Consider the following 27,489-nt stretch of genomic DNA (forward strand, 5'->3'; position numbering starts at 1 on the left):
ACTAATGTGAAAACTGATATCCTCTACTCAAATCTAAGAGATTTTCCTCTAAACCAAGGGATGAAAAATTTATATATCTTAGAGTTTTGGCTTTCAATTTTCCATGACCTACATCAGGCCACAAAGCCATTTTTCACCCATTCAAAAAAAAAAGTTATAAAGTACTGTGCAACAACTGAAAAAACATACTAAACTGAGACAAATTTGAAAGTCCTGAATGTACTCCAGTGGCATTAGAGCTACTTGCCATGCCAAAACAAAGCCATCCCCAAATGTATCCTACAAAGGAAAATTCTTAGAACAAATCTCCTAAAACAAATCAGTATCTGTAACCAAATTCTCCAGAATATTAAAGCAGCTGCAGAGTATTGACATTTAATCTACAATACTGCTGTATTTTTCCCTGTTATTTCTATAATCTTATCGATATTGACTCCTCAATTTTACGTCCTTTTTAACTACGTCAATTATTTAATACTCTTCTGACACCACTTAAAGATTTAAAATAGGAAACATTTTTAAGACTATTGACTGTCTTCATTTAAATACATATTCAATATATAATATATATTAATTTTAACATATATTTATGTTTAACATATATTTAATTATATATATTTATGTATATGTATATTTATATGTACATTTATATATATGTGTGTGTGTGTATATATATATGAGGCTATACATACACTGCATATCTGGCCCCTGCCTTAGTAACCTTAACTCTCCCTATATCACCATCTTTCTCCCTGAGCACCTTTATCCCTCAGGTCATCAAAAGGCACATATTTGGCCAGGCACAGTGGCTCACGCCTGTAATCCCAGCACTTTGGGAGACCAAGGCAGGCGGATCACTGGCAGTCAGGAGTTTGATACCAGCCTGACCAATATGGTGAAACCCCGTCTCTACTAAATATACAAAAATTAGCCAAGCATGGTGGCGCATGCCCATAATAATCCCAGCTACTTGGGAGGCTGAGGCAGAAGAATTGCTTGAACCTGGGAGGTGGAGGTTGCAGTGAGCCAAGACAGCGCTATTGCACTCCAGCCTGGGCGACAAAAGCAAAACTCCATCTCAAAAAAAAAAAAAAAAAAAAAAGCACATATTCTACTAAAAAATAGTTACAAATAGTTAAATAATGATCATTCTATCTCGAGATCCAATTGCTCCCATTTTTGGCATACTACATCATTTCTAAGTAACAACAAATGGCAGCAGATCTGGGCTTCTGGCCCAAATTTCAAATTCTCAGGAGTAAATTTCTGGTCTATGGTCCTACCATTCCCAGTGCCCCCTGAGGAGTATTAGATGACTTCTTTCTTTCTTCATCTATAAATAAAAACAGAATTACTACTCTGATTTGTAATATAGATCAGGTTAATATTCTCAAATACATTAGATATTCAAAGGACTGAATGCTTTCCTGAGTGAATGTTGAATAAATGAAAAATATGTCATATTGATAGTCGCAATGGTAATTTATAAAAGAGCTACCATAACCACATATTTTATAGAAACATTTATGATCACTTAAAAAATATAACATTTTCATTAGTGCGTACCTGCCACTTTAAGACAGACAGACAGATGTATGCACACATGCACACAAGCATGAAAACGCATGGCTGGCAAGAACTTTAGCCAAAACTGTAGCTTCAAAAAGACTAAAAGCTTTTTATTATTTATTATTATTATTATCATCATCATCATTGAGACAGAGTTTCGCTCTTGTTGCCCAGGCTGGAGTGCAATGGCGCGATCTCAGCTCACTGCAACCTCCCCCCCCAGGTTCAAGCGATTCTCCTGCCTTAGCCCCTAAAGTAGCTGGGATTACAGGTGCCCACCACCACGCCTGGCTAATTTTTTCTATTTAGTAGAGATGGAGTTTCACCACGTTGGCCAGGCTGGTGACCTCAGGTGATCTCCAGACCTCAGGTGATCCACTTGCCTCAACCTCCCAAAGTGCTGGGATTACAGTCTATTATTTAATCCTGGCTGGGTGTAGAGGCTCATGCCTGTAATCCCAGCACTTTGGGAGGCCGAGGCGGGTGGATCATGAGGTCAGGAGATCAAGACCATCCTGGCTAACACGGTGAAACCCTGTCTATATTAAAAATACAAAAAAATGAGCCGGGTACGGTGATGGGTGCCTGTAGTCCCAGCTGCCTGGGAGGCTGAGGCAGGAGAATGGTGTGAACCCGGGAGGCGGCGCTAGAAGTGAGCTGAGATTGTGCCACTGCCCTCCAGCCTGGGTGATAGAGTAAGACTCCGTCTCAAAAAAAAAAAAAAAAAAAAAAACTTCCTACCCTTTAATTGTCTGCATGGGGCAGAGCGCGAGGGGAGGATCTTCTCCTTTCAAAATCCTGGGCAACTGGTACCTCCATTCTGCAATCTCTTCCACCCACTAAAATTTGACTATTAAAATCACCTTTGCAACTTACTGCTCTTCTCCTTAAATAATACTAAGAGCAGCAAAGCACTGAACTATGTGGCAGGCCTTATGCTAAATGCTTTACATATACGCATGTACTCTATCTTCACAACAGCCTCCTATGAGAGTAATTACTATTATCCCCATTGTGCACTGACATAGAGTAGTTAATCAACTTGCCCAATGCATACTTTAGAAAATAACAAATTCAAACCCAGAATTCAAACCCAGGCAGTCTAGCTCTAGAGTCTGTGCTCTTAACTATATATTATTACCTTGCAAATTAGTTCATTTTCTTATACTAGGCATCAATACACATTAATGCTTAATGTCTTCAAAGAGATGCTTCTCAATGGATATCATCTCCATATTTTCATAGACATTATATCATAATATAATTAGGAAATTTTCCTTAGATTCCTTTCTTATCCACTCACTCCTAATCTCCAGCTCTGTCCCCGGAACATCTCACTTTTCATGTGACCTACTGATATTTTGCTCAAAAGTCAGATTCTTTAAGTAGAGATTAATGACCCCAAAAGCAAAGGATAAAAATACCTCTTAGAGGGCAGAGCTGTAGTGTGGCAAGAAAACCTAAGTGTCAAGAAACATAGGTTCTTGCCCCAACTATGTTCCAACCACTTTAACCCAGGGTAAATCAGCTGTTCTCTCTGGGACTCACTTTTTCACCTCTTAAACAGATCTGGAGTTGGGGAGTTTTAAGAAAAATTCCAGGAGTCCATGACTCCTAATGAATCAAAAGAAAGAAAAGAAAGGACAGGACAGGACAGGAAGATAGATCACACTTTGGAAAATGTCAATCACGCTGAAAAGCTGAAGAGTACTTCTCACAGAAGCAGTGCTGGCAGGAGCTGGTAGGAACTTGGGCATTATACGTTTGCTAAGCCTACCTGTGCATAGGTCCCGCTGCAGATCGCTGCATTCCACTTAGTAACATTTACACAGCTTGGATGGCGGATCAGGTAGTTGTCCATTCTTCCCACATAAGCATCCTTGTATCCTGTCACAGAGCCATCAATGTCGTGGAATATGGAGTTCTTATCACCATCCAGCTCACAATCTTCAAACCAGGGACCAGGCTTTCCGAAAAAGACATTCAGAGAGACCTGACCACAGTGAAAAAGAAAGACATCACAAAGTGAGGGCTCCTGCCATCGCAGCATGCCCTGCCGTGACCCGACTGCAGATCCATTGTGATTGCTTTAAGGTTAGAGCAGTTCTGAGTTACAGTTCATAGTTGTCAGCTATGGCACTCAAGTCAACCTGAGCTTTCTACTCAATTAATGACATACTGGGGTTGGGGGGAATTTCCCAAAACCTTATGGTATTTAATGGGCAAATGTTAAACGTCATCTTTATTTGTATTCCTCTTTTCCCCACTTAAAAACTATTACCTGTTCCCCAGACAAAACTCAAGGGAGACTATGTAGTCATATACATTTGTTAAAAATTATAAACCGTACATGTAAGATCTGTGCATTCCCCTATATGTAAATTATACCTCAATGAAATAAAAATCTATGACAAGTTATCTTCAGAGCTAGTTAATCATTTTATCTCCAAATGCTTTAGTTACTTGTTCATATGACTCCCCCCCACCAAAAAAATAAACAGAGAAGTACAGGTCAAAACAGAAACACAGTTTAAGTGTTGGCTTAGTATGGCTGAGTTACTGATAAACTCACTTGAATCTGCTAAAAAGCCCATACTACTATCTTACTCCTCAATACAGACCAAACTCAGCTCAATAATTTTCACATCCAGTGGAGTTTACTTAAAGCCTTTATCAAACACATAATGCACAGCTGCAAAATGGGCTGCCGGTGACATGTTTTACAGCCTTTAGCTGCTTCTCATTAACAGTAAATTATATAATACTAATGCTATTCAAGTCACGCAGATATATCTCTTAAATGCTTTTATGCACTTTTTGCCCCGGAGTGTTTTTAAATCAACAGAACATCTAAATGATAAGCAACTCAATGGAAAACTGTGACATCTAGGATAAGTAGCTGCAAGTTCTTGGTTCCATACTTTTTCTCTTTTCCTACATGGTTAAATCTGATAAAAGTTTCAAGCATATTTTCCACCCTTTTAAGTAAAGCAAATTTTGCAAACTGCTCCGTTTATAAGCTTCAGAGCACCCCCACCATAGAAAACTCCAGACTGGATGAACTGCTGGACTTAAACACTATGGATTGTCTTCTGCTGTTATAACTTTAGGACAACAAATACAGTGTCTAACAAACCGCTTTTCAGTATGCCTATGGCAGTGATGGCGCTACATGGAGAACTACGGGGAGGTCCACGTGGGCAGTAAGGAAACAGCAAGTCTCCACACCAGACAGGTGATCCAAGACTCATCCTGCTGATTTATGTGGATGCCCTCTACCAGCCTAGTCCTACCCCTCCCCTGGAGTCACATGGCCTAAGAAAGAACCAGCCAACCAAGCTGACACTCCAATTTGTACCTGTGCCTCTGATCCACGCCCAAGCTGTTGCAGAAAACCGGACATAGACTTTGATAAACCTATCAAGCTCTATTTTAAACTGGGCAACTATAAAGTTTGTGGGTGGATGTGAATGAGAGAATGATGATTTATTTCCCAGGTGTGACTGCCTGTGGGAGCAGGGAGCTAGATGTCCTGAGACTTCTCTTTCTCATGCCACTGCCATCATGGAACTGGCAAGATGGTGAAAGCCTGGGGGCATGTAATCAGATCGTCCCGTGTGTTACAAGTACAGGTGATACTGGTGAAATTGGTAAGAAAACGATTCCTGTGGGCTACTCTACTGTAAATGGTAATTTTTACAGTCTATCTGCCATCTTCATAAAAACCTTCCAACAGTTTATATCAGAAGTAACCCAATTTCAGCCAGGTGCAGTGGCGCACACCTATATTCCCAACACTTTGGGAGGCCAAGTTGAGAGGATCATTTGAGGCCAGGAGTTAAAGACCAGCCCAGGTTAATGAGGCCCTTTCTCTATTTTAAAAAAAAAAAAAAAAGGCCGGGCGCGGTGGCTCAAGCCTGTAATCCCAGCACTTTGGGAGGCCGAGGCGGGTGGATCACGAGGTCAGGAGATCGAGACTATCCTGGCTAACATGGTGAAACCCCGTCTCTACTAAAAATACAAAAAACTAGCCGGGCGTGGTGGCGGGCGCCTGTAGTCTCAGCTACTTGGGAGGCTGAGGCGGGAGAATGGCGTGAACCCGGGAGGCGGAGCTTGCAGTGAGCCGAGATCACGCCACTGCACTCCAGCCTGGGAGACACAGCGAGACTCCGTCTCAAAAAAAAAAAAAAAAAAAAAAAAAAAAATTAAGTAGCCAGATGTGGTGGCATATGCTTGTAGACCCAGTTACTTAGGGAGCTGAGGTGGGGGATGGCTTGAGCCCAGGAGGTTGAGGCTGCAGTGAGCCATGATTGTGCCACCATTCACATCACTGCACGGCAGCCTGAGTGACAGGGTGAGACCCTGCCTCAAAGGAAAAAAAACAGAAAAGAAAAAAGAAATAACCTAATTGGTATCACACTGTCACAGTATTCTGCTTTATTCCCAACCTCTTATCCTCTAGTTCCCCAGAAGAATAGCCCTCAGACAAGTAAAATAGCAGGAAGGACCCAAATCTCTTAGTGGAAATGGACTACCCAACCAGCATATTTCACTGAATTTTCCAAAATTGTATATGCTCTTGTTCCTATGAAACTCTACAATTTCTGTATCATCTCTTGAAGTCATTTTCCCTATCAAGGTATGACTTGAATGTCAAACATACCCCAAGTCACACGGGACTTCTGTTCTCACCTTGAACTCAATGGGAGAGTGTGCATGGAATTAGGAGCTGCCTCTGTGTGTGTTTTTCCTCCCACTTATACAGACTCAGTGCAAATCCTTTGCATTCTTGTCTATCCCTCCTTTTCTCACCATAGTCACTACATAGGAACGACAGAACATACTTACATGTGGACCAAACTTCACGAGGGAGATATTATTCCTGGGGGTTATCTGCCAGGAATTCTTCATGAGGAAGCCAATTGCACTGCTGTACCTATCTGGAGTTGGCACATACTTTTTGAAAGTGCTCCTGGTGAGGTGAATGGGCCCATCATAAATCTGAAAGCCTCTAATTGGGAATGTCCTGTGGAAATACAAGATTTTGTTTAATGCACATGGGCTGTCCCCTTAGCAGCACTTCATTTACTTGTTTTATGAATACAGCTAAATATCCTGTATGCACTATGCAAAATTCTAGGATACAATGGGAACCAAAACAAGATCCCTGATCAAATGAAACATACGCTGTAGTGGGAAAGACAAACAGAAAAACAAAGGATCATTTCAGAAAATAAGTGCTATAGAGACCATAAGACATGACATTATGATGGATTGGGTGGGGAGAAAGATGCTATTTTAGACAGAATGGAGGCCTCTCTGAAGAGGTGACTTTGTTTTCCTAGAATCAACTCAGTTAAGATCTTTTATTTGGAACCTCAGGTACTTTGGTCTTTGTTTCCAAATCTCCAGCCATGAGAACAAAAGACAAGCCTTTGCTTAGGCAGGGAACTGACTCTTAAGCCACTAAATGACAGTACAAAGGTAAAATGATACACTTAAAAGTGTGAAAGCATGAGCCCTCAAGGCTTACCATGACAACAGGTTTAGCTAGACTGAGAATTTTGTTTTATTCATTTTCCCCTTTCTGTTCAAACACAAACTCCTTAGCCTACTAATCATAAATCAATAACCATACTTAATGTATAGGAACTGGTAATATTCTGAATTCCTTAAGTTCCTCTCCTATTAATTCTTTAACTGCATGGCAGAGGATCTCTATAACAACTAATTATTCTACAACTAGGCAATGTTTTACAGCAAAAGCATATATGCTAGCAAGAAAACCAAATAGCCTAGTTAAAAACCTTCACATCATGATGTATTTAATATTTCTAAGCGTACATCTCAACATGGTTCTCCCCTGTAGAAAAGGTTGTGATATGGTTTGGCTCTGTGTCCCCACCCAAATCTCATCTTGTAGCTCCCATAATTCCCACGTGTTGTGGGAGGGACCCATTAAGAGATGATTGAATCATGGGGGCGGGTCTTCTCCGTGCTGTTCTCATGACAGCGAATGGGTCTCACGAGATCTTATGGTTTTAAAAACAGGAGTCTCCCTGCACAAGCTCTCTCTTTTTGCCTGCTGCCATTCACGTAAGATGTGACTTGCTCTCGTTGACTTCTGCTATGATTGTGAGGCCTCCCCAGGCGTGTGGATCTGTAAGTCCAATAAACCTCTTTCTTTTGATTTTAAATTGCCCAGTCTCAGGTATGTCTTTATCAGCAGTGTGAAAATGGACTAACACAGGTTGTAAAGATATAATAAGATTAAAGCTTCCATTAATAAGATTCCATTAATCAATGAGAAATTTTGATTTTGGAAAATCCTCCTTACCAAACAGCAAAAAGCATTTTGAAACAAAACTGGAGGTCGATATAAAACAGAGTGGAATTGATTTGGCCACCATCACATTGCAGCCCATATGCCAACCAATACAGCTTTTTAAAAAATCTACACATTAGAAACAGCAGCGAGAGCCTAATTGTGAAGAGCACAGCACTGAAGACAACCTAACTGGGTTTGAATTCTACCTCCTCTACCTTTAGTAAGATACTCATTTGTAAAACAGGATGCTGGCAGTGCCTATCTCATTGAGCTTTGTGAGGATTAAGTAAATATATTTACAACAGGGCCTGACATATCATAAGCATTTAATACACGTTAGCAATGAAAACATCCAAGAGGTTCTTTTCCCAGTGGCTTCTAAGGGCTAACAGGAGCTCCACACAGAGTGTAGCACATAGCAGTGCTCAATATTCCACAACGACAAGCACAAGAGGTGAGCAGCCAAGCCTAGTGACCTTTCTCCAGAAAATAGTACAGCTCTCCTCCGAGTCCTCACTCTGCACCACTACTCCCCAAAGCTAGCAGTCTGTTTGCCCCATTCCTCTGCCCTGTTCCAGCCCAACATCCAGCAATAGTACTCCTCTAGGGGAGTTGATTGTTGAAGAATTATGACATGGGCTCAGATGTGAGGCCTAAAAACACTGTTGAATATTTTTCTACCTGGTTTTCTCACAAGTAAAATGAGAAGTCCAAACTGTGCCTCAGAACTGAGATATGAATTATTAGTTAATAGTTTCCTTAAAGCTTTGAAGACGTGCTAAGTACAATTTTAATGACTCTGTGATGATGATGACGACAGAAAACATGCCAAGAGCCTAGCTGTTCCCTTCAACATCTAAACCGCCATTAATTAGACAGCCGTGGAGGGGGTTTGAGGTAACTTTGGCATCGATCAACTCTCATTTCCTAGGACTCTTTCCAGTAGGTAATTTCCTTTTTCCAGTAGCTATTTCTGAAAACCAACAACACACATTGAGGAAAAACTGACCTAACGTCATAGTTTAGGGTTTGGCAACTTTCTATGGCTCAAGAAGGAAGAAGAAAACAGTTTATGTAAGGTCTTATATAAGGAATGAGAAACAAGACAGGTTTCTTTGTTATAAAATTGATAATTAAATCTATGAAATGTTTAATAACTAATGCTCCAAAATTTCAGGAGGATAATAATACACATAATAATTATAATAGTAGTAGCAGTAGCAGTAGTAGTAGTAGTAATAAATAATAAAATAGGAAGAGTTTCACAGTAGGAACCAAGCCATCCAGGATTATTACAGAAACTCCCCTGAGGATTAGGTTTTCCTTTATTGCTTACATTTGACACTTTACAGCTAAAGCAATGCTTACCTGTTCCTGGGTAACGTCCGAGGCTTCTGGTCTATTCCTCCAGTGCCTACATACTTGTTCTGACCACCCTGAAAGCCGTAATTCCTGCTCTCCCCAACAAAGAGAGATTCAGATACCTCTTGGCTGGAACCTTCATCACTTGGAAAGCTTCCATCACTGTTAACATGAGAACAATCATTAGCGACATTTCTCTAGAAAGTTTAAATGTATTCCCAAACGTAGGCATGCTATAACTGAAAAGCTAAAAGTTTTAAAAGAAGTCAATAGCTTTTTCTCATACATATTCACAAGTCTTCAGAAACTGCTTTTTTTTTTTTTTTTTTTTTTTGAGACAGGTTCTTGCTCTGTCGCCCAAGCTGGAGTACAATGGCAAAAACATGGTTCACTGCAGCCTTGACCTGCTGGGCTCAAACAATCCTCTCACCTCAGCCTTCCAAGTAGCTGGGACCACACATGCCTGCCACCACACCTAGCTAATTTTTTAAAATTTTTGTAGAGATGGGGTCTTGCTATGTGGCCCATGCTGGTCTTGAACTCTTGGCCTCAAGTGATCCTCCTGCCTTAGCCTCCCAAAATACTGGGATTATAGACATGAGCCCTCACACTCAGCCTTGAAATTGCTTTTAAACTATAAAAATACCTGTACCTACTTATAGTTTAATATATATACATACATATCCCCCTCTTACTATATATATACACACATATATATAAATATATATATATATAATTTTTTTTTTTTTAAGAGACAGGTTCTCATTCTGTTGGTCAGGCTGGAACAGCAACCTTGAACTCTTGCGCTCACAAGATACTCCCACCTCAGCCTCCAGAGTAGCTAAGATTACAGGCATGCCACTATGCCTGGTTAATTTTTTTTTTTTTTTTTTTTTTTTGAGATGGAGTCTTGCTCTGTCACCCAGCATGGAGTGCAGTGGCACCATCCCAGCTCACTGCAAGCTCTGCCTCCCGGATTCACGCCTCATTCTCCTGCCTCAGCCTCCCGAGTAGCTGGGACTACAGGTGCCTGCCACCACACCCGGCTAATTTTTTTGTATTTTTAGTAGAGACGGGGTTTCCCCATGTTAGCCAGGATGGTCTTGATCTCCTGACCTCTGATCCACCATGCCCAGCCCTCATATGAATTAATACATGATTTACAAACTACATATAAACAAACTTTAATTTAGCAGCAATAATTGATTGCTCTAGTCTCAGGCAACAACACTGAAAATGAGGAGAACAAACTTGTCCTGACTATAAGAATTAAATGACAAGTGTGTTTAGCATGACAACTAGAATGACTATTATCTGTAGAAAAACATATAGAACAAAAAGATTAGTTCTTAAAGACTGTTGCTAAATTAGAGCAGCTTATAAGAAAGAAAATATTAGTTTTTTAATTTTCTCCCTACTTTTACTCCCTTCCTTTTTTCCCCTACTTTTTAAGAACTTTAGTCTAAATCAAAAGTGTTTTCTTCCAAGCAAAAATTATCCTTCTGTGAAATTCCAGCTATATTAACCTAGTACTTTGGTATGAATTCAATTAATCAAGAAAAAATGTATTTTTGGCCCTCTAGTGGTATCAGGAAGAGGGTGCTAATTTTTTTATGTTAAAAAATGATAAAACATTCCTGTGTATTATCAGAAAAAGAAAAATCAAGGGTTATTTAACTTAAAGCTTTAAAATAAGTATTTTTAAGCAATTACAAACCTGGCAAAGGTCAGTCCTATTCCATTATCTGCAAATCTGTAAAAGAAAAGAAAGTGAAGAATATTTTAATTCACCATATTATGTAAAAAGAGGTAATTCTCTCAATATTTAATTATCATGAAATCCAGGAGGTCCCAATATTTACTCTCTACACTACCACACAAAAATCTGATTTCACAATAACTAGGAGCACAGAATATGCAGTGACGGCACCCAGTTCAAATCCTGGCTTTGCCAATTATAGCTGTGTGACTTTCGGCAAGCTACTCAACCTCTATCTCTCACTTTTCCCATTTATAAGTTGAAATGAAAATATAACCTTCCTCATAGGATTCTTGAGAGTATTAAACATACTAAATAATTTCTAGTGTTGGTGAGGTGCAGTGGCTCGTGCCTGTAATCCCAACACTTTGGGAAGCTGAGGCAGGAAAATCACTTCATCTCAGGAAGTCAAGACAAGCATGGGCAACACAGGGACACCCTGTCTCCACAAAAAATTTAAAAATTAGCAGGGAGTTGTGGCACATGCCTGTGGTCCCAGCTACTCGGGAGGCTAAGGTGAGAGGATTGCTGGAGCATAGAAAGTTGAGGCTGCAGGGAGCTATGACTGCACCACTGCACTCTAGCCTGGGTGACAGAGCAAGAACCTGTCTCAAAAAATAATAATTTCTAATGTTTGGAACAGTGCCTGGCAAACAGTAAGCAGTGTATCAAAGTATTAGCTATAATTATTATTTTCATAACTATGTTTTTAAAACAATTAGACTGTGGTATATGATTCTGAAGCCATTTCTACAGCTTCAACACAATATCAGGTTTTTGAATGAAAAAAGGCAGAAATGACGTGAAATGCCAAGAAGCTAATTTCAGTGCCAGAAAAAAAAATACACACACACATTTTTCTACACTGTTGAACACTAAATCTTAGCTTAACATGCATGACACCACTCCTAAAATTATACAAATGGGAAAAAAAGTGAGATACTTACTGCCTCAAGTCATGTTAAGGCATAAGTCAACTGAGGTGGAATTATAAAGCTTTTATTTTGAATGGCAATAGAAGAGCATCAGAAAAACTAAGGAGTTTTCAAGAGGAAGGGAAAAGATCCAGGTAGTTAAGACATAATTACTTAGGTGGAATTATAAAGCTTTTATTTTGAATGGCAATAGAAGAGCATCAGAAAAACTAAGGAGTTTTCAAGATGAAGGGAAAAGATCCAGGTAGTTTTATTTAGCTCTCTGACAAAGACCATACTTGTTATATCAAGTTAAATTCCCGGTTTCTGTTCAATTTCATCAAAAACTCTCATGTCACTGGACAAGTTCTGTTCCAATAAAAGCACCAAAGGACGGGCGCGGTGGCTCAAGCCTGTAATCCCAGCACTTTGGGAGGCCGAGACGGGCGGATCACGAGGTCAGGAGATCGAGACCATCCTGGCTAACACGGTGAAACCCCGTCTCTACTAAACATATTAAAAAAACTAGCCGGGTGAGGTGGCGGGCGCCTGTAGTCCCAGCTACTCGGGAGGCTGAGGCAGGAGAATGGCGTAAACCCGGGAGGCGGAGCTTGCACTGAGCTGAGATCCGGCCACTGCACTCCAGCCTGGGCGACAGAGCGAGACTCTGTCTCAGAAAAAAAAAAAAAAAAAAAAAAAAGGCACCAGAATGAGACTACTTCAAACATTTGTAGTCTTTTAACTCTAGCATACTTCCTTAGAGCTTGTCCTGTCTATTCATAATAATAATAATAATATGATTCCAAGAATCATCACCGTGCTTTCATGCTACCGGCTTTAAAAAAAATCTGAAAATACATCAGTGTCATCATATAATAACTTGCTTGAGAATACCCACGCTGAATTTTGAACGATAATATCTCCTCCTCTGACCCAAGCTCCATTATCATTATTTTTAAAAGCAATGAGCCTGTCGATTAGAGCAGCAACACGTGGTTTTTCAGGGTTTGCATCCTGATGAGGTCGAAATCTAGGGCATAAAAAAAGAATTTTAAAAAATGTAATACAAAAGCCATAGGAATTAGCTGTCAAGAAGCAGAATTTAAATTTGACCAAAACAAATGAAAAATTCTTAAGATACAACTAACTTACATTTTAAAGATTCAAAGAAGAAATTACATTTATTTACACACAAGTTTCCAGAGAACCAACTGCTTTTATATCTTCTTAGTTCGTTTTTGAAAAATCAATTAAAATGGACACTGCAGAATATTATTGCATAAAAATCATTTCCAAAAACACCCAGATCAAGAAGTCTGGCATGTCTTTACAAATCCTTAAGGTACATGTTACTAATATAAACTTATTTAATAAATTAATAATATATTTCAACATACATATATGTGAACTAGAGTATAATTTGAGTTGTATGCTGGTTAAGTGTTTACATATAGACAAAACTGAGTTTAATATCATTAAAATGCCTAAATTTAAAATAGACTGTATTTTTTTATATTTTACGTTTTATTTTTTTTGAGACAGAGTCTCACTCTGTCACCCAGGCTGGAGTGCAGTGGCACAATCTTGGTTCACTGCAACCTCTGCTTCCCAGGTTCAAACATTTCTCCTGCCTCAGCCTTCCAAGTAACTGGGACTACAAGCAGATGCTACCATGCCCAGCTAAGTTTTGTATTTTTAGTAGAGATGAGATTTCCCCATGTTGGCCAGGCTGGTCTTGAACTCCTGACCTCAGGTGATCCACCCACTTCAGCTTCCCAAAGTGCTGAGATTACAGGTGTGAGCCACCGCGCCCGGCCAGACTGCATTTAATTAACATATTTATTATAAAGACTGAACTTCACCTTTTCTTTTTCTTCTCTCTAAAACAGTTAAAAGGACCTTAGTGAAAAGGTCAAAACACTTGGTGTCAAAAACTGTCCACTACAACAACTCAAATATTCAAACAGCCCCATCATGCTCAAATGCCCAAATACATGATAATCAAATACTCAAATGGCCCCATAAGGCCACCTATTTTTAAAAAAAAAATCATTTTTATCTTAATCTTACAAAACAAATGGAAGAAAAAAAAATCACAGCTTTACAAAAACCAATTCAGCAGGTAGAGATTTTCAACCAGTGAGGAAATACCATTTGCTTAATGCTAACACCACAGCTGTTGGCACACAGTAGGTGCTCACTAAATGGATATGATGGCAGAAGCAGTTATGGAGAGAGAATAGCAAGTGCAAATGTCCTTAGGCATGAGAGAGCTTAGCATGTTCAGGAATAGCAAGGAAGTCTGCTGGAGAGAAAGAAGCAAGGGACACAGAATAAAGAGGAGGGCAAGGGTTAGGTAAAGATCTGGGTCTCCATTGGAAATGCAATGGGAAGTAAATGGAAGCATGGAATCAAGGAAGGGATGCGATCAAATTTCTTTTTTGTTCTTTTAACAGATCACTGACTTTTATTTGAAGAATGGATTATAGAGAATGGACTCTAAGGAGACCAGTCAGAAGGATCTTCATGTGTTTCAGATAGATGCACTTGTGGTATAAACTGGGGCAGTAGCAGCAAAGGTAAAGAGTATCATATCCGTCTTTAGATTATATGGCTCAAGTCCCCTTACCCTAACTAGCTCTGACTTAAGAGGTAAAAAGTTTGACTCTAAGCCAACATCTATTCTCTGGCATTGTAGTTTCTGCCAAACAGCTTTGTAGTCATTACATAATACCAAGCAGATGGAAGAGTTCTGGAAAGGAGACACATTGTTCTAAAAGAAAGCCAAAAAAAAAAAAAAAAAGAGTACTATAAGGCAGCATCTGATTCTCTGCTGTAACCATCTCAACTTTTCTGAACTTCCTATCAATACAAATCAATCACGACACCCCCACAGCACCCAGGCGCTTGTACAGGGAGGGGAAAAAAATAATCAGTAACTGACCATTTGCTTTGATACCCTTTATTTCCATCTTCTTTCCCATTTGGCATATAGAAAATAGTTAATTTTCCTGATTTTTTTTAATCATCGTTGAGTTTTCAGCGCACTGCTCAACCGTCTCTTAATTGTCCTCTGCTTTAAATGTACTAGTTGGTTCTAATGCCCTTTCACTCTTTTAGATGAAATTTCCTTAATTTCAAACCAAGAGCTTTCTTGAGTTAAAATATTCCATCTCTGGATTCCTATATTTTCACATCTTGAAGACACAAGGAAAGGCTTATATGATTCACAGGTGTTTTTTTTTGTTTGTTTGTTTGTTTGTTTGGAGACAGAGTCTCACCTTGTTGCCCAGGCTAGAGCGCAGTGGCACAGTCTCAGCTCACTGCAACTTCCACCTCCCAGGTTCAAGTGATTCTCCTGCCTCAGCCTCCTGAGAAGCTCGCATTACAGGAATCTGCCCTCATGCCCGGCTAATTTGTTGTATTTTTAGTTTCACCGTGTTGGCCAGGCTGGTCTTCAACTCCTGATTTCAGGTAATCCACCCGCCTTGGCCTCCCAAAGTGCTGGGATTACAAGTGTGAGCCACCATGCCTGGCCCTGATTAACTGCTGAGTCAACTTCCTCTTTGAGGAACAGATTAAATATCTTCTGGATCCTCTAAGCCTGGTGTTTAATACATGAGCCGGTTTATTACTCATTTATGCTAGTTTTTATCATTTTTGCCATGTCTAAATTGCATTTATATATATATGAGCATATTCAAAACACTAGTTCAGTATATGCACAAGCTCTTGTTACTTTTCTGCTATAATCAGTTCTTTTCAATAGCAATTTCCAAATGGAGTCCAATTCCTTATCAATATATATGTAATTATAAACTAGTAAGGGAAATAAATAATGGAGAGAAGAAAGATAACCATTTTCATAATATCACATACACACACCTAGTAAGGAACTACTTAAGCCATTATGAGTAAATTGTTTTATTGTCAAGTCTAATTAAAATATCAATGAACTCAAATATATTTACTCCTCTATTCATATATATAAATACATGTACATATATACACATACACATTACTATACTTATACATAAATATATATACATAGATAAGTAATTTTTTAAGGCAGGGAAGAGAATCAATTGTGTTTATGGATTTTTCTGGCAACTCTAAGCAAAGAAGACATTACTTTCTACCAATTATAATAAACTACATTAGTTCTACCAATTATAATAAACTCTTTAAAACTGAAAAAGCAGCAGTAACTTTCTAGATAGAATTCTTTATTTGCCAGCTACTAGTCTCCTCTTAGTTCATAATTTGTTGTCCTCTATATACTCTTTTTTCTTTGTTCTTCTTAAGTTTATCTCCTCTATTTTTTCACTTCATTTGTTGATCAGCTTTTAGGTATCCAGTACTTTGTGTTTATTTTTTTAAAATGCCCACAGTTTCTGGGTTTCTCAAATACTATCTGATCATTGCATCAAAATATTTCAGGATCAAGTTGATGTTTGAGGAATCCTGATGAGTAATATACCCACTAGACTTTCCCCAGTTTTCTTCTGATCTCATGTCTTATTAAAGTGTCGCAAGAATCTGCCTCACCCTGAAGTCAGGCTCACCAACCTATGGCGTGCTTCCTCCTTGATTCTCTGAAGAACAATCAGCCCTGGTATTCTTTTCCTAAGTGTCTGTCAACAAAGCCTATTAAATCTAGCGCCCTATTAACTCCATAAACTGGTCAATCAACTTGAAGTATGGAAAATAATAATATGTACAGTTTCTACTGAATATGACTTTAAGTCGCCATCTTTTCCAGAAAATTTTATTTTCATCTGGGACATTTTCTTTATTTTGGCTCACATATAGCATGTAAGAGAACTCTACTGAAATGCGGATCCATATCTAATGCATTTTGTGATTACAAAAGGAAGTAAACTAGAGCCTGGCTATGATGTAATCTGAGGCTACAAAGGACTGAACCAGAACCAGGTTGCTTATCAAATTCAGGATCATTCCTTTGGAAATATTAAATGCAGTGTTCATTTTGACCACGAAGAACAAATTCTATATGGTTTGGTTTTTCAAGGATTAGACTAAACATCTTAGTTTAACTTATTTTTCAATGAATCATACTCCACACCAAATTTGGAAACTTTCTCAACATATCTCCTCTTTTTCCTTTCTCTTTCTGCAACTCTCTCTAGCATCTATTTATAGCCATGAAAAAGGAGAAAAACATCAGCCTCTTTGATATTTCAATAAGATAAAAGCCCAGTCACAGGACCTGGAACAACAGAATAAGTAGTTTTCAAAAAACCCTTTTATGAACTTTTAAAACTTCATTTTAAATGTGTTACCAGAGTAACAGCACAATAAGCTCCAGTTGGAAAGTTTTGCTTTGACAAGGTATAGCTTGGGTGTGACTTAATAGAGCCAGCTTTACCTTGCACTGTTGTCCAAACAGAGGTATTCCCTTGGGTCAGCAGCACTAGAGTTTGTTGTTTTGACACCTTTGTCAATAAATAAGCCAGCCTGAAAAATATAAATAACGGACTGGAATGAATATGAATCCCAACTTACAACAACATATACAATGATTCATGAAAATAGATTTTAGCTTATCACTTCTACCAAAAAAAGTGGGGCAGGGAATCAACAGCAAAGGTACTGTAAAAAACAACTACTTTCCTGGATATTTTCTACTCATTTAACTCATTTCACTCATTTAGTCATTCAACAAATACTTACTGGTAGGCACCCAGTGTTATACATTAGTTAACAAGAAAAATGTGATCCTTGTTGTTGCTAACACAAAAACTAGCAGAAAGACATGCAATTAAATAAATAATTACAATCCAAAACGATAAGCATATGATAAAGGAAGCAGATGAGGCTTGGGCAGAAGAGAAGGGCATCTGGAGGAGGCCTTTTTTGTGGGTGGAGGTGAGAGGATTCAGGGAATGTCTCCTAAAAGAAGTGACCTCTTAAAGCTGAAACCTGAAGGATGGAGAGAAATTAATCAAGCAAAAGAATGGATTGGCGGTGCAGGGGAGGAGGTGGGAGGAAGGAGCTGAAGAGCCAAAGAAAATAACTCAAGGGAATAGTTTGTACAAAAGTCTGGAGATGACGAGAGAGCATGGAATAGCCAGGAAAAAAAAAAAAAAAAAAACTTTGATGGACAAACAAGAATGTATGAAGGAAGGAAATATAATGGAGAAGACTAAAGAGGAGCAAACATCAGATCACATGGAATTGATGTGCTACAGAAGTCAGGACAATAGGAATTTAATAAATGCATCGTAACCAACTGTGAGTTAAGGAAAAAACACTGTAGCTATAACATGGATAATGGATTGAAAGAGGATTAAAAAAAAAAAAAAGAGGAGGCATATAAGGTAGAAGATGATTCCAGTAATCCAGAAGAGAAATAAAGATGATCTAGACTTGTGGCCATACTAGCAGTGGAAAACAGATAAAGCGAGAATTATTTACTAGGTAGAACTGATAACATTTTGTAATTGATAAAATTCTGTGGGTGAGGGAACGAAAGCAATAAAAGCTCATATATTTTTAGTTCAGGCCACAGTTGAGTAGTAGTTTCATTCACTAAAACAGACATACGGGAATAGGTCTGGGCCCTAAAAACAAGAATTTTAGTTTGCAACATGTTTTATTTATGTCCATAAGACATTCAAAGGGTACTCAGTAGGCAGTAGGATAAGCCTGACCAACCTGGACTAGTACAGACCCAGGAGGCATCAGCAGTTGAAGCCATAAGGACCAGTGTGTGTGTGTGCATACATGTGGGTGTGTGCCTGTATGTGTATAGTTATTCCAAAATGACATGTTTCTTTTTGAGTACTCTAAGAATTCAATCTCCTTTGGCTATAAAGTATTATCCTGGACAGTCATTTCCAAATTTAACAAATGAACACCTAATCATCCACTCATGTCATTTAAATGTAATATTCTTATTAATTGAGTAAATTACTGCATGTTAAAAATCAATTAGAATGGGGCCAGGCGTAGTGGCTCACACCTCTAATCCCAACACTTCGGGAGGCCGAGGCAGTCAGTTCACAACGTCAGTAGTTCAATACCAGCCTAGTCAGAATGGTGAAACCCCATCTCTACGAAAAATACAAAAATTAGCCAGCCATGGTGGTGGACACCTGTAATCCCAGCTACTCAGGAGGCTGAGACAGAGAATTGCTTGAACCCAGGAGGCAGAGGTTGCAGTGAGCTGAGATCGCACCACTGCACTCTAGCCTGGGCGACAGAGCAAGACTCGGTCTCAAAAAAAAAAAAAAAAAAAAAAACCAATTAGAATGAGGTGCTTTTTATACCATTTACAATTAAGAAAATTTGAGGATTTCTACTATGAAATGCTACTTTCAATAAACATTAACCAACTATTCAGCTCACGAAAGTCAGTTTTGTATAGTTTTTTCCTCAAGTCTTCATCAAGTGATTCCAAGCTCTTCAAACTGTAACACACTTGGGTTTTTAAAGGATCCTCTGAGTATCATAAATGCAAAGTATTCCTTGAACTGTAGTGTGGGTCACATCAGGGTAAAGGATCTGGGCATTACATGTGTAACAAAAACATTGAAGTTCCTTGTGAGCACAAAATAAATCACATGTATTTATCACCAGGGGTGAAGGGTTAGAGCCAGATTTCGTGAAAAAATTGAAACTCCTAATGGCCTTTAGGTTACTTGATCTGTATCATTTTAAATTAGGTCAACTATTCTTAAGCAGTATTTCACTATTTATATAATTAGTATAATGCCTCATAGGACACTCTACCAGCCACTGTGAATCAAAAGAAGAGATGAATTATGTTTATCAATCCCCAGAAGCATATTATTTAATGTGTACTTCCCTAGAAACAGGTAATAACATTAAAGATTGGAAAGAAGCTGAGAGGGAGGAAGAGATGAAGCAAGGGAAGAAACAAGAGAGAGGATGAGGACACATGAATCAAATCCATTATGTAATTATTCAGGTTACACGTGCGTGTATGTGTTGCACATACCCGTATGCGCAATAGGTATGTATAAATGGAATGCTCTATATATATCCTGAACAGGGAGGGGTTAGGTGTCTGTTTTTAATTACAAATTACTTTTTCTGATGACAAGTTCTACCAAAAACTGACATTTCTCAGCTATAATCTACTATGGTTTGAATATATCCCCCAAAAAGCATGTGTTAGAAAGTGCAAAAGTATTGGGAGGTAGAGCCTAAGGTGTTTAGGTCATAAGGGATTCACCCTCTTGAATAGATTAATGCTGATTATAAAAAAGGTTGAGGCAGCAAATTTGTTCTATTGCTCTCTCGACTTCTCCTTGCCCTTCTACCATGGATGACACAGCAAGAAGACCCTTACCAGATGCTGTCCCCTTGATCTTGGACTTCCCAGCCTTCAGAACTGTGAGCCAAATATATTTCTGTTCATTATAAGTTAACTACTCTGTGATATTCTACTACAGCAGCACAAAGTGGATTAAAATATAATCACAATAGTTCATCTTTTACACTGTCTAGCACATGTACTAATTGTTAAAACTTAGAAGCCTACCTTAAAATTTGAATGGACCCTGTTGTTATAAAATATACCCAATGGAGTGAGTTCTGGTTTTGCCAAGAGCTGCAATCCAGTGGATTCCCCAGTAGGTTCCTTGTGGAATAAATACCATATCCCAGCATCCTACAAATGAAAGGACAAGCTCATTAAAAGCCTGATTTATACAGATATCTATGAAACACTCTCATAAACTAACTGCTTCATCAGCAAGTTTAATCTTTTTCACCCAAATCTTTCATTATTGCAGGTTCAGAATTGACAATAAAAAGTTATACACACATCTCAAAGTGGTTATATCATGTATTTTTTTTAAAAAAGCAAATTTAATTTTGCTTGCAGGATTGGACAAAAGAGAAATAATTGGTTGGTATAAAAATTCACTTTCAAAACTTTTCCATCATTATCTACATTAAAAGTTATGCAGAATTAAAACCAAATCAGCTTTCCATGTGACCAGGACAGCACAGCCATTAAGCAATATGGTTTTTATCTGTTTACCTCTAAACCTGTTCAATAGATGAGTCATGCCTATTAAACAACTGTCCACCAGCACGCAGAGATCACTGACTTCTTTCAAACAAGTCTAATGCCCTTCCTGTCCTGAGGGAAATTTTTGCCAAAGAAAAAAAAAACACCACACGTATGAATCAGGATGCTGTCTCAGGCTGGGCCCTGTCTGTTCAATTTCACTATTACTGACCTTAATAGGAACAGAACAGTTTCAAATTTTTTGACACTCAAAATGAGACATAAAAATGGAAAAAATGTTAATTCCCATGACAGTTCTTTATTTTACAACTCAATTAAAAATCAGCCCAAAGTGAAGGACGACTTCACTTGATGGAACTTTGATTAAATAATTTGTTAAAACTTAATCATACAGTGTAAATGGACAGCATTAATTCAAATTTAGCACACATTTATTTAGTGCCAACTATGTGCCAGGTATATAGTAAGACTATTCTCAAATAATTCATAGTCTAATAAGAAATATAGAGATAATTAAAATATAATATACCTAATAAGTACTTACTAGCTGTAACAAATGGAGTCCATTGGGAGGAGAGATGAGAGAGGAATTATGGAAAACATATATATATACCCACACACCAAAATGAATGCCATGTGTAACATTTTCCATGATAAAAGTTTACCAATGGGTCTTAATAAAACAAACTACTCTGAAAAATGTTTGCTACCTCAACTCTTCTGGACACGAAACAGACAAGTCGACAGGATAAGACCTGGAGGGTCAGAAGAAAACTCCATACTATAACCTGTAAACTGAGGGCAGAGGGGACCATCCTAGGATGCAATGGAGATGGAGATGGAGATGGGAGTGGGACGGGGATAAGGGGGTAGCACTGTTTCCTGTTAAAACACAGTGGTGTCAACACAGGTAAAAGGAGCTTTGTAAAAGGCAGTGGAAAGGTACAATGAAAAAATGGTTTGATTTACTTTGGGAGGAAAAACCCTGCCCAAATTAGCTTTTACTGGAACAGTTTTTCTAGAGAGAAAATAAACAGCTCACAGAATAAAAAGGAAGAACATACATGCAATGCTTTCTTCTTTTCTCACAGGAGCCACAGTAAGGGTATCTGGCAGCCTCACCTTCTATTTTTCATGAACTCTCAGCAATTTGCTTTAATCTTCAAGCCCTGACTTCTAAAAAGAGCTAAAAGAAATCTTTGTTCTGGCTGTTGACGCGTAATGTCACATAGATCAGAAGATGGCTGTGCATCAACTTCTTGGTCATCTTTACTCAAAAACTCATTTTCCAGTTAGAAACTCTAGCACAAACCTCATACAGGCTCAACAAATATTTGATGAAAAATGAATGAATGAAAACCTAAAATGATCAAATATCTGGGTTTCTGCCCTGTCAAATAAGAATCTTCAATTGACAGAGACTTTCAGATTATGTTTTATGTTTTTAAATAAAATAACAGACATGAGTTCAAACCATCATCCACTGATGCCTTTTTTGTTATCTCAAATAAATACTCCCTTCAGCTAATCTTTTGCTTCATCTTGGCAAACAATGCTAGGTATTTATTTCCGTTTAAAAACTTAAGTAGCCATGCAGTATAAATATGAATATTTAGGCATCACTGCAAATTTCATATTTTTTTATTGCAGTTTTCAATACAGTTACAATCTCGATAGCATACTATCTTAAAAGATTCATTTAGCGGCTGGGCGCGGTGGCTCACGCCTGTAATCCCAGCACTTTGGGAGGCCAAGGCGGGCGGATCACCTGAGGTCAGGAGTTCGAGACCAGCCTAACCGACGTGGTGAAAACGTGTCTCTACTAAAAATACAAGAATTAGCCAGGCATGGTGGCAGGCACCTGTAATCCCAGCTACTAGGGAGGCTGAGGCAGGAGAATCACTTGAACCCAGGAGGGGGAGATTGCAGTGAGCCGAGATCTTGCCACTGCACTCCAGCCTGGGGGACAGAGCAAGACTTCGTCTCAAAAAAAAAGAAAGAAAAGATTCATTTAGCCTGAGTATGGTGGCTCATGACTGTAATCCTAACGCTTTGGGAGGCTAAGGCAGGTGGATGGTTTGAGCCCAGGAGTCCAAGACCAGTCTGGGCAACAGAGTGAAACCTCCTCTCACTCTCTTACTCTCTCTCTCTCTCTCCCCCACCATATATATATGGTTTATATATATGAGATATATATATATATATATAATCAGCAGGTGTGATGGCATGCGCCTGTAGTATCAGCTACTCAGAGGCTGAGGTAGGAGGATGGCTTGAGCCCAGGAGGCAGAGGGTGCAGTAAGCCAAGGTCTCACCACTACACTTCAACCTGAGAGATAGCGAGACCCTGTCTCAGGGGGAAAAAAAGATTCATTTAGGATTTAAAAATTAGCAGTTTTAATAACACTAAAACTCTAGGCCGGGCGTGGTGGCTCAAGCCTGTAATCCCAGCACTTTGGGAGGCCGAGACGGGAGGATCACGAGGTCAGGCGATCGAGACCATCCTGGCTAACATGGTGAAACCCCGTCTCTACTAAAAAATACAAAAAACTAGCCGGGCGAGGTGGTGGGCGCCTGTAGTCCCAGCTACTCGGGAGGCTGAGGCAGGGGAATGGTGTAAACCCGGGAGGCGGAGCTTGCAGTGAGCTGAGATCTGGCCACTGCACTCCAACCTGGGCCACAGAGCGAGACTCCGTCTCAAAAAAAAAAAAAAAAAAAAAAAAAAAAAACAACAATAACACTAAAACTCTCAATAATAAATACAAATTTCTCCAAACTTATCCAGGGGACATTTCTACTACCCAAAAATATCATTTAGTCTCTTAAAATTTATTCTCATGTGTGTCTTAATTCATCATAATGAGTTTTGCTGCTTTCCCAAGGAAATGAAATTCCCATGTGTATATAAAGCCTTACATTCAACAAAAGGGTGTGCCCCCGACCAGAGTGACAATTGTCATGGTATTCTCCAAAATAATCCATTCTCATAAACAAAAGCTAAGGTTTTTTGTGGGCTTTGTTGTTGTTTTTTTTTTTTTTTTTGCGTGTGCATTTTTGTCACGGGGTCTCACTGTTACCTGGGCTGGAGTACAGTGGTGCAATCTTGATTCACAGCAGCCTCCACCTCTTGGGCTCAAGTATCCTCCCACCCCAGCCTCCCAAGTGGCTGGGACAATAGGTACGCACCACTTTACCTGGCTTTTTTTTTGGGGGGGGGCAGGGGTCGGGGGTGTATCGCCATGTTGCCCAGGCTGGTCTCGAACTCCTGAGATCAAGCAATCCAACCACCTCGGCCTCCCAAAGTGCTGGGATTACAGGTGTAAGCCACTGCACCTGACCTAAGCCTATTTTTATCAACACCCTGAAATTGAAATTATCAGTTACTTGGTCACATATGACTTAAATATGAGAAGCCAGAAAGGTTGTACCTAATACACCAAAAATACACTCTGGAAATAACATAACGCTAGTGATTAGTCCACTTCTTTTCCCACTTTGGCATCTCTCTTATTAAACTCATAGATAATAACAGGCACAGGCCGGGTGCAGTGGCTTAACGCCTGTAATCCCAGCACTCTGGGAGGCTGAGGCAGGTGGATCACAAGGTCAGGAGATCGAGACCATCCTGGCTAACAAGGTGAAACCCTGTCTCTACCAAAAATACAGAAAATTAGCCAGGTGTAGTAGTGGGCACCCGTGGTCCTAGCTACTCGGAAGGCTGAGGCAGGAGAATGACATGAACACGGGAGGCAGAGCTTGCAGTGAGCTGCGATCACGCCACTGCACTCCAGCCTGGGCAACAGACCGAGACTGCATGTCAAAAAAAAAAATTACAAAAAAGATATTATATTAATGGGCACAAATAATTTACGAGAAATAGAATACCATCTCAGCCATATCCCGCTCTCAGCTAAACAAGTAGTACCAGAAAACAATGTCATGCTTGGGTTACACTAGCACACATGACATTAAATCAAATAAGCCAGACTATTTATAAACAAGAAAAACATTAAAACATCTGAGGTCACTTTAACATTATTTACCTGTGAGCCTGCAGCTGCATTATTAATCAGATTATTGTTGGGATGAGCAATCCAGAAAGTCGAAACAGCCCTGCAAGGAATTTTCCAAGGTGATTTAAACATTCTTCGCAAAAACTCCTGCCCACTCAAAACTTCCCCCAAAACCTCTTCCCCGAAAGTCAAAGGCCTTGACGCATGGGTTTTTCTCTCTGCCAATTACTCACATACAGTCAGTAGCAGGCACAGGGATGTAATTTCCAAACACTTTATCTCGCATGGTGGTACACATGGAGTTGTTCCTATCAGTGGGCAGGAGAGTGCCCGGCTTGGTGAGGAGTCCCAGATTGTGGAACAAAGTATTCCTCTGTTCAATACCATCTTCCAAAAAGAAACAGTGACCTAGTGTGTCAAATCCAATGGTGTCTTTTATCTGCAGAAATAAAAGTATATTAATGTCATTGGCAACAAGACTGATTGTGATTTAAGTGACAAGCGCTATCCAGTGTAGCATGTTCACTACAAATGGAAAAAGAGGTTTGAACCTTAGCAGAATGGGCAAAGTGAAATGTCAGGCTTAATTTATCTCTGAAGGGGATAATCTACTTGGGTCCTACAGGGGAAAAAAAATAAAAATAAATTGCAAATAAATAAATAAATAAATAATAAAATACAAAATATAAAATTGAATTAAATGTAAAAGAGGATACTCTGGGTGGTTGGAAAGGTATACTTCCTTCAGACGGAAAAATCGTGGAATGCTCAGAAAAGGCAGAATAGAGCAAGGCATGGGGCTAAACAGTTTACTTATATAAAATTGAGAAGACATGAGAATTAAAGAGTTAGCTATTTCAATAATACAGGTTGACCTAATGTGAGGCTACTTACTAGCAAGCCATTTGTTCCATGCACAGTGATGCACCTTGAGAAGCTGTGGTGAATAGACAGGCCGTCCACAAATGTTGCGTGTCTGTATCCTCCTTTATAATCCACGTCTCCACACAGGTGAAAATGAACAGGATATCGCCCCATCTGCTGCTGACCCATGCGTTTCAATTCCACATAAGAAAGATGGACTGAAGTAAAATTTTTCATTATCTGTAAGTCAAGGTACTAAAATCAAACTCATACTTTTCAGAATGGGGAACTAGCAAAAAATGTTGTTTTAGCAGAAAACATCCAAAGGAGAATACTTATTAAAACATTTGATTTTCTTTTGCATCCTGTTTTCCCAGATTGCCAGTTAATAATTTAGCAAATGCTTGTTTACATAAGCAAATGCTTTAAAGAGCCATAAAAATAGCCTCCAATTAGGAATAAAGGCAAATGTAATCAGGAAAGATGCAATAATGATCTCTGCTAAGTGTTTTGATTTGTTCAAATATTTTGGGCATTCCCAGTCTCATCTTGTTCTTTCACTTCTATAACCTCCATTGGAGTCTGATAAATAGTTATTTATTTCTAGATTCTCCCCAGTGTTTTAGTTAGCGCATAAGATGTTGACTTAAGTTATTTTTAAAAGTTCTTCTGTGATCCAAAGTTTGAGCACTCTCAATATTTTTAAACACTAGATTTTCAATCATATTACTAAAAACAAGCGAATAGTACTGATCAACATTTCAGAAATCCTTGTAACAGGCGGGGTACGGTGGCTCACACCTAGCACTTTGGGGGGCCAAGGTGGGCAAATTGCTTGAGCCCAGGAGTTCAATACCATACCAGCCTGGGCAACATGGCAAAACCTTGTCTCAAAAAAAAAAAAAATACAAAAAGTAGCCAGGCGCAGTGGTGTACACCTATAGTCCCAGCTATTTGGCGGGGCTGAGGTGGGAGGATCACTTGATCCCAGGATATTGAGGCCACAGTCAGTTGTGATCATGCCACTGCACTCTATGCTGGGTAACAGAATGAGACTCTATCTCAAAAAAACAAACAAAAAAAAATTCTCGTAACAGAAATGCTACTGCTTAACAACCACAGCCTACTGAATGCACAAAAAGTGATTTAAAAACACATGTAGCCAAAATGCAGCCCAGAAGTCCAACAGATTAGTATATATTAATAGAATACTGCCTAGCATACAGTAAGTGCTCAACATTTTTTCAGAACAAACATTTGTATACAAAAAATATTTTTACAGAAACATATTTTGCATGTGCTTGCTAGTATTGCTAACCCTTTGGTAAAACTATGTTTTTTAAAAAACTAATTGATTCTTTCAGAAATCACATGCATGGATACCAAAGAGCCTTTTTTTTTTTTTTTGTCTCTGTAATTGGTTCTTCCCAATATATTGATCTGACTCCTTATGGAACAATTCTTAAATGGTTTAACTAGAGGTCCAGGCCAACTAAATGAAGTCATTACATTCTATTTTAATCATCTAAAACCTCCTCATTGTCATTGAGAAACAAAACATGATTTGCTTTTAATATCCATTTATTTCTCATTCCAAAACTGGACAGTTTCTTCAAACATGTATTTAGCAACCAGGATTTCAAAGAAATAATCAA

At 38.9% G+C, this 27,489-nt stretch overlaps 1 protein-coding gene across 2 annotated transcripts in view; it reads right to left on the minus strand.

Annotated features, from left to right (window-relative positions):
* CEMIP2 (cell migration inducing hyaluronidase 2) overlaps positions 1 to 27,489 on the minus strand; it is an 87,221-nt gene that overhangs the window by 22,394 nt on the left and 37,338 nt on the right. For both annotated transcript variants that reach the window (XM_015117890.3, XM_015117889.3), the window contains exons 8-17: positions 25,865 to 26,074; positions 25,204 to 25,409; positions 25,001 to 25,070; positions 20,463 to 20,591; positions 17,322 to 17,410; positions 12,831 to 12,962; positions 10,977 to 11,012; positions 9,266 to 9,421; positions 6,418 to 6,595; positions 3,347 to 3,562 (exon numbers count right to left, since the gene is read on the minus strand). In XM_015117890.3, the coding sequence (XP_014973376.1) occupies positions 3,347 to 3,562; positions 6,418 to 6,595; positions 9,266 to 9,421; positions 10,977 to 11,012; positions 12,831 to 12,962; positions 17,322 to 17,410; positions 20,463 to 20,591; positions 25,001 to 25,070; positions 25,204 to 25,409; positions 25,865 to 26,074 (1,422 nt within the window). The remainder of the gene's footprint in view (positions 1 to 3,346; positions 3,563 to 6,417; positions 6,596 to 9,265; positions 9,422 to 10,976; positions 11,013 to 12,830; positions 12,963 to 17,321; positions 17,411 to 20,462; positions 20,592 to 25,000; positions 25,071 to 25,203; positions 25,410 to 25,864; positions 26,075 to 27,489) is intronic.

Source organism: Macaca mulatta, chromosome 15, assembly GCF_049350105.2.
Source record: "Macaca mulatta isolate MMU2019108-1 chromosome 15, T2T-MMU8v2.0, whole genome shotgun sequence".
In the NCBI taxonomy this organism is placed as follows: domain Eukaryota; kingdom Metazoa; phylum Chordata; class Mammalia; order Primates; family Cercopithecidae; genus Macaca; species Macaca mulatta.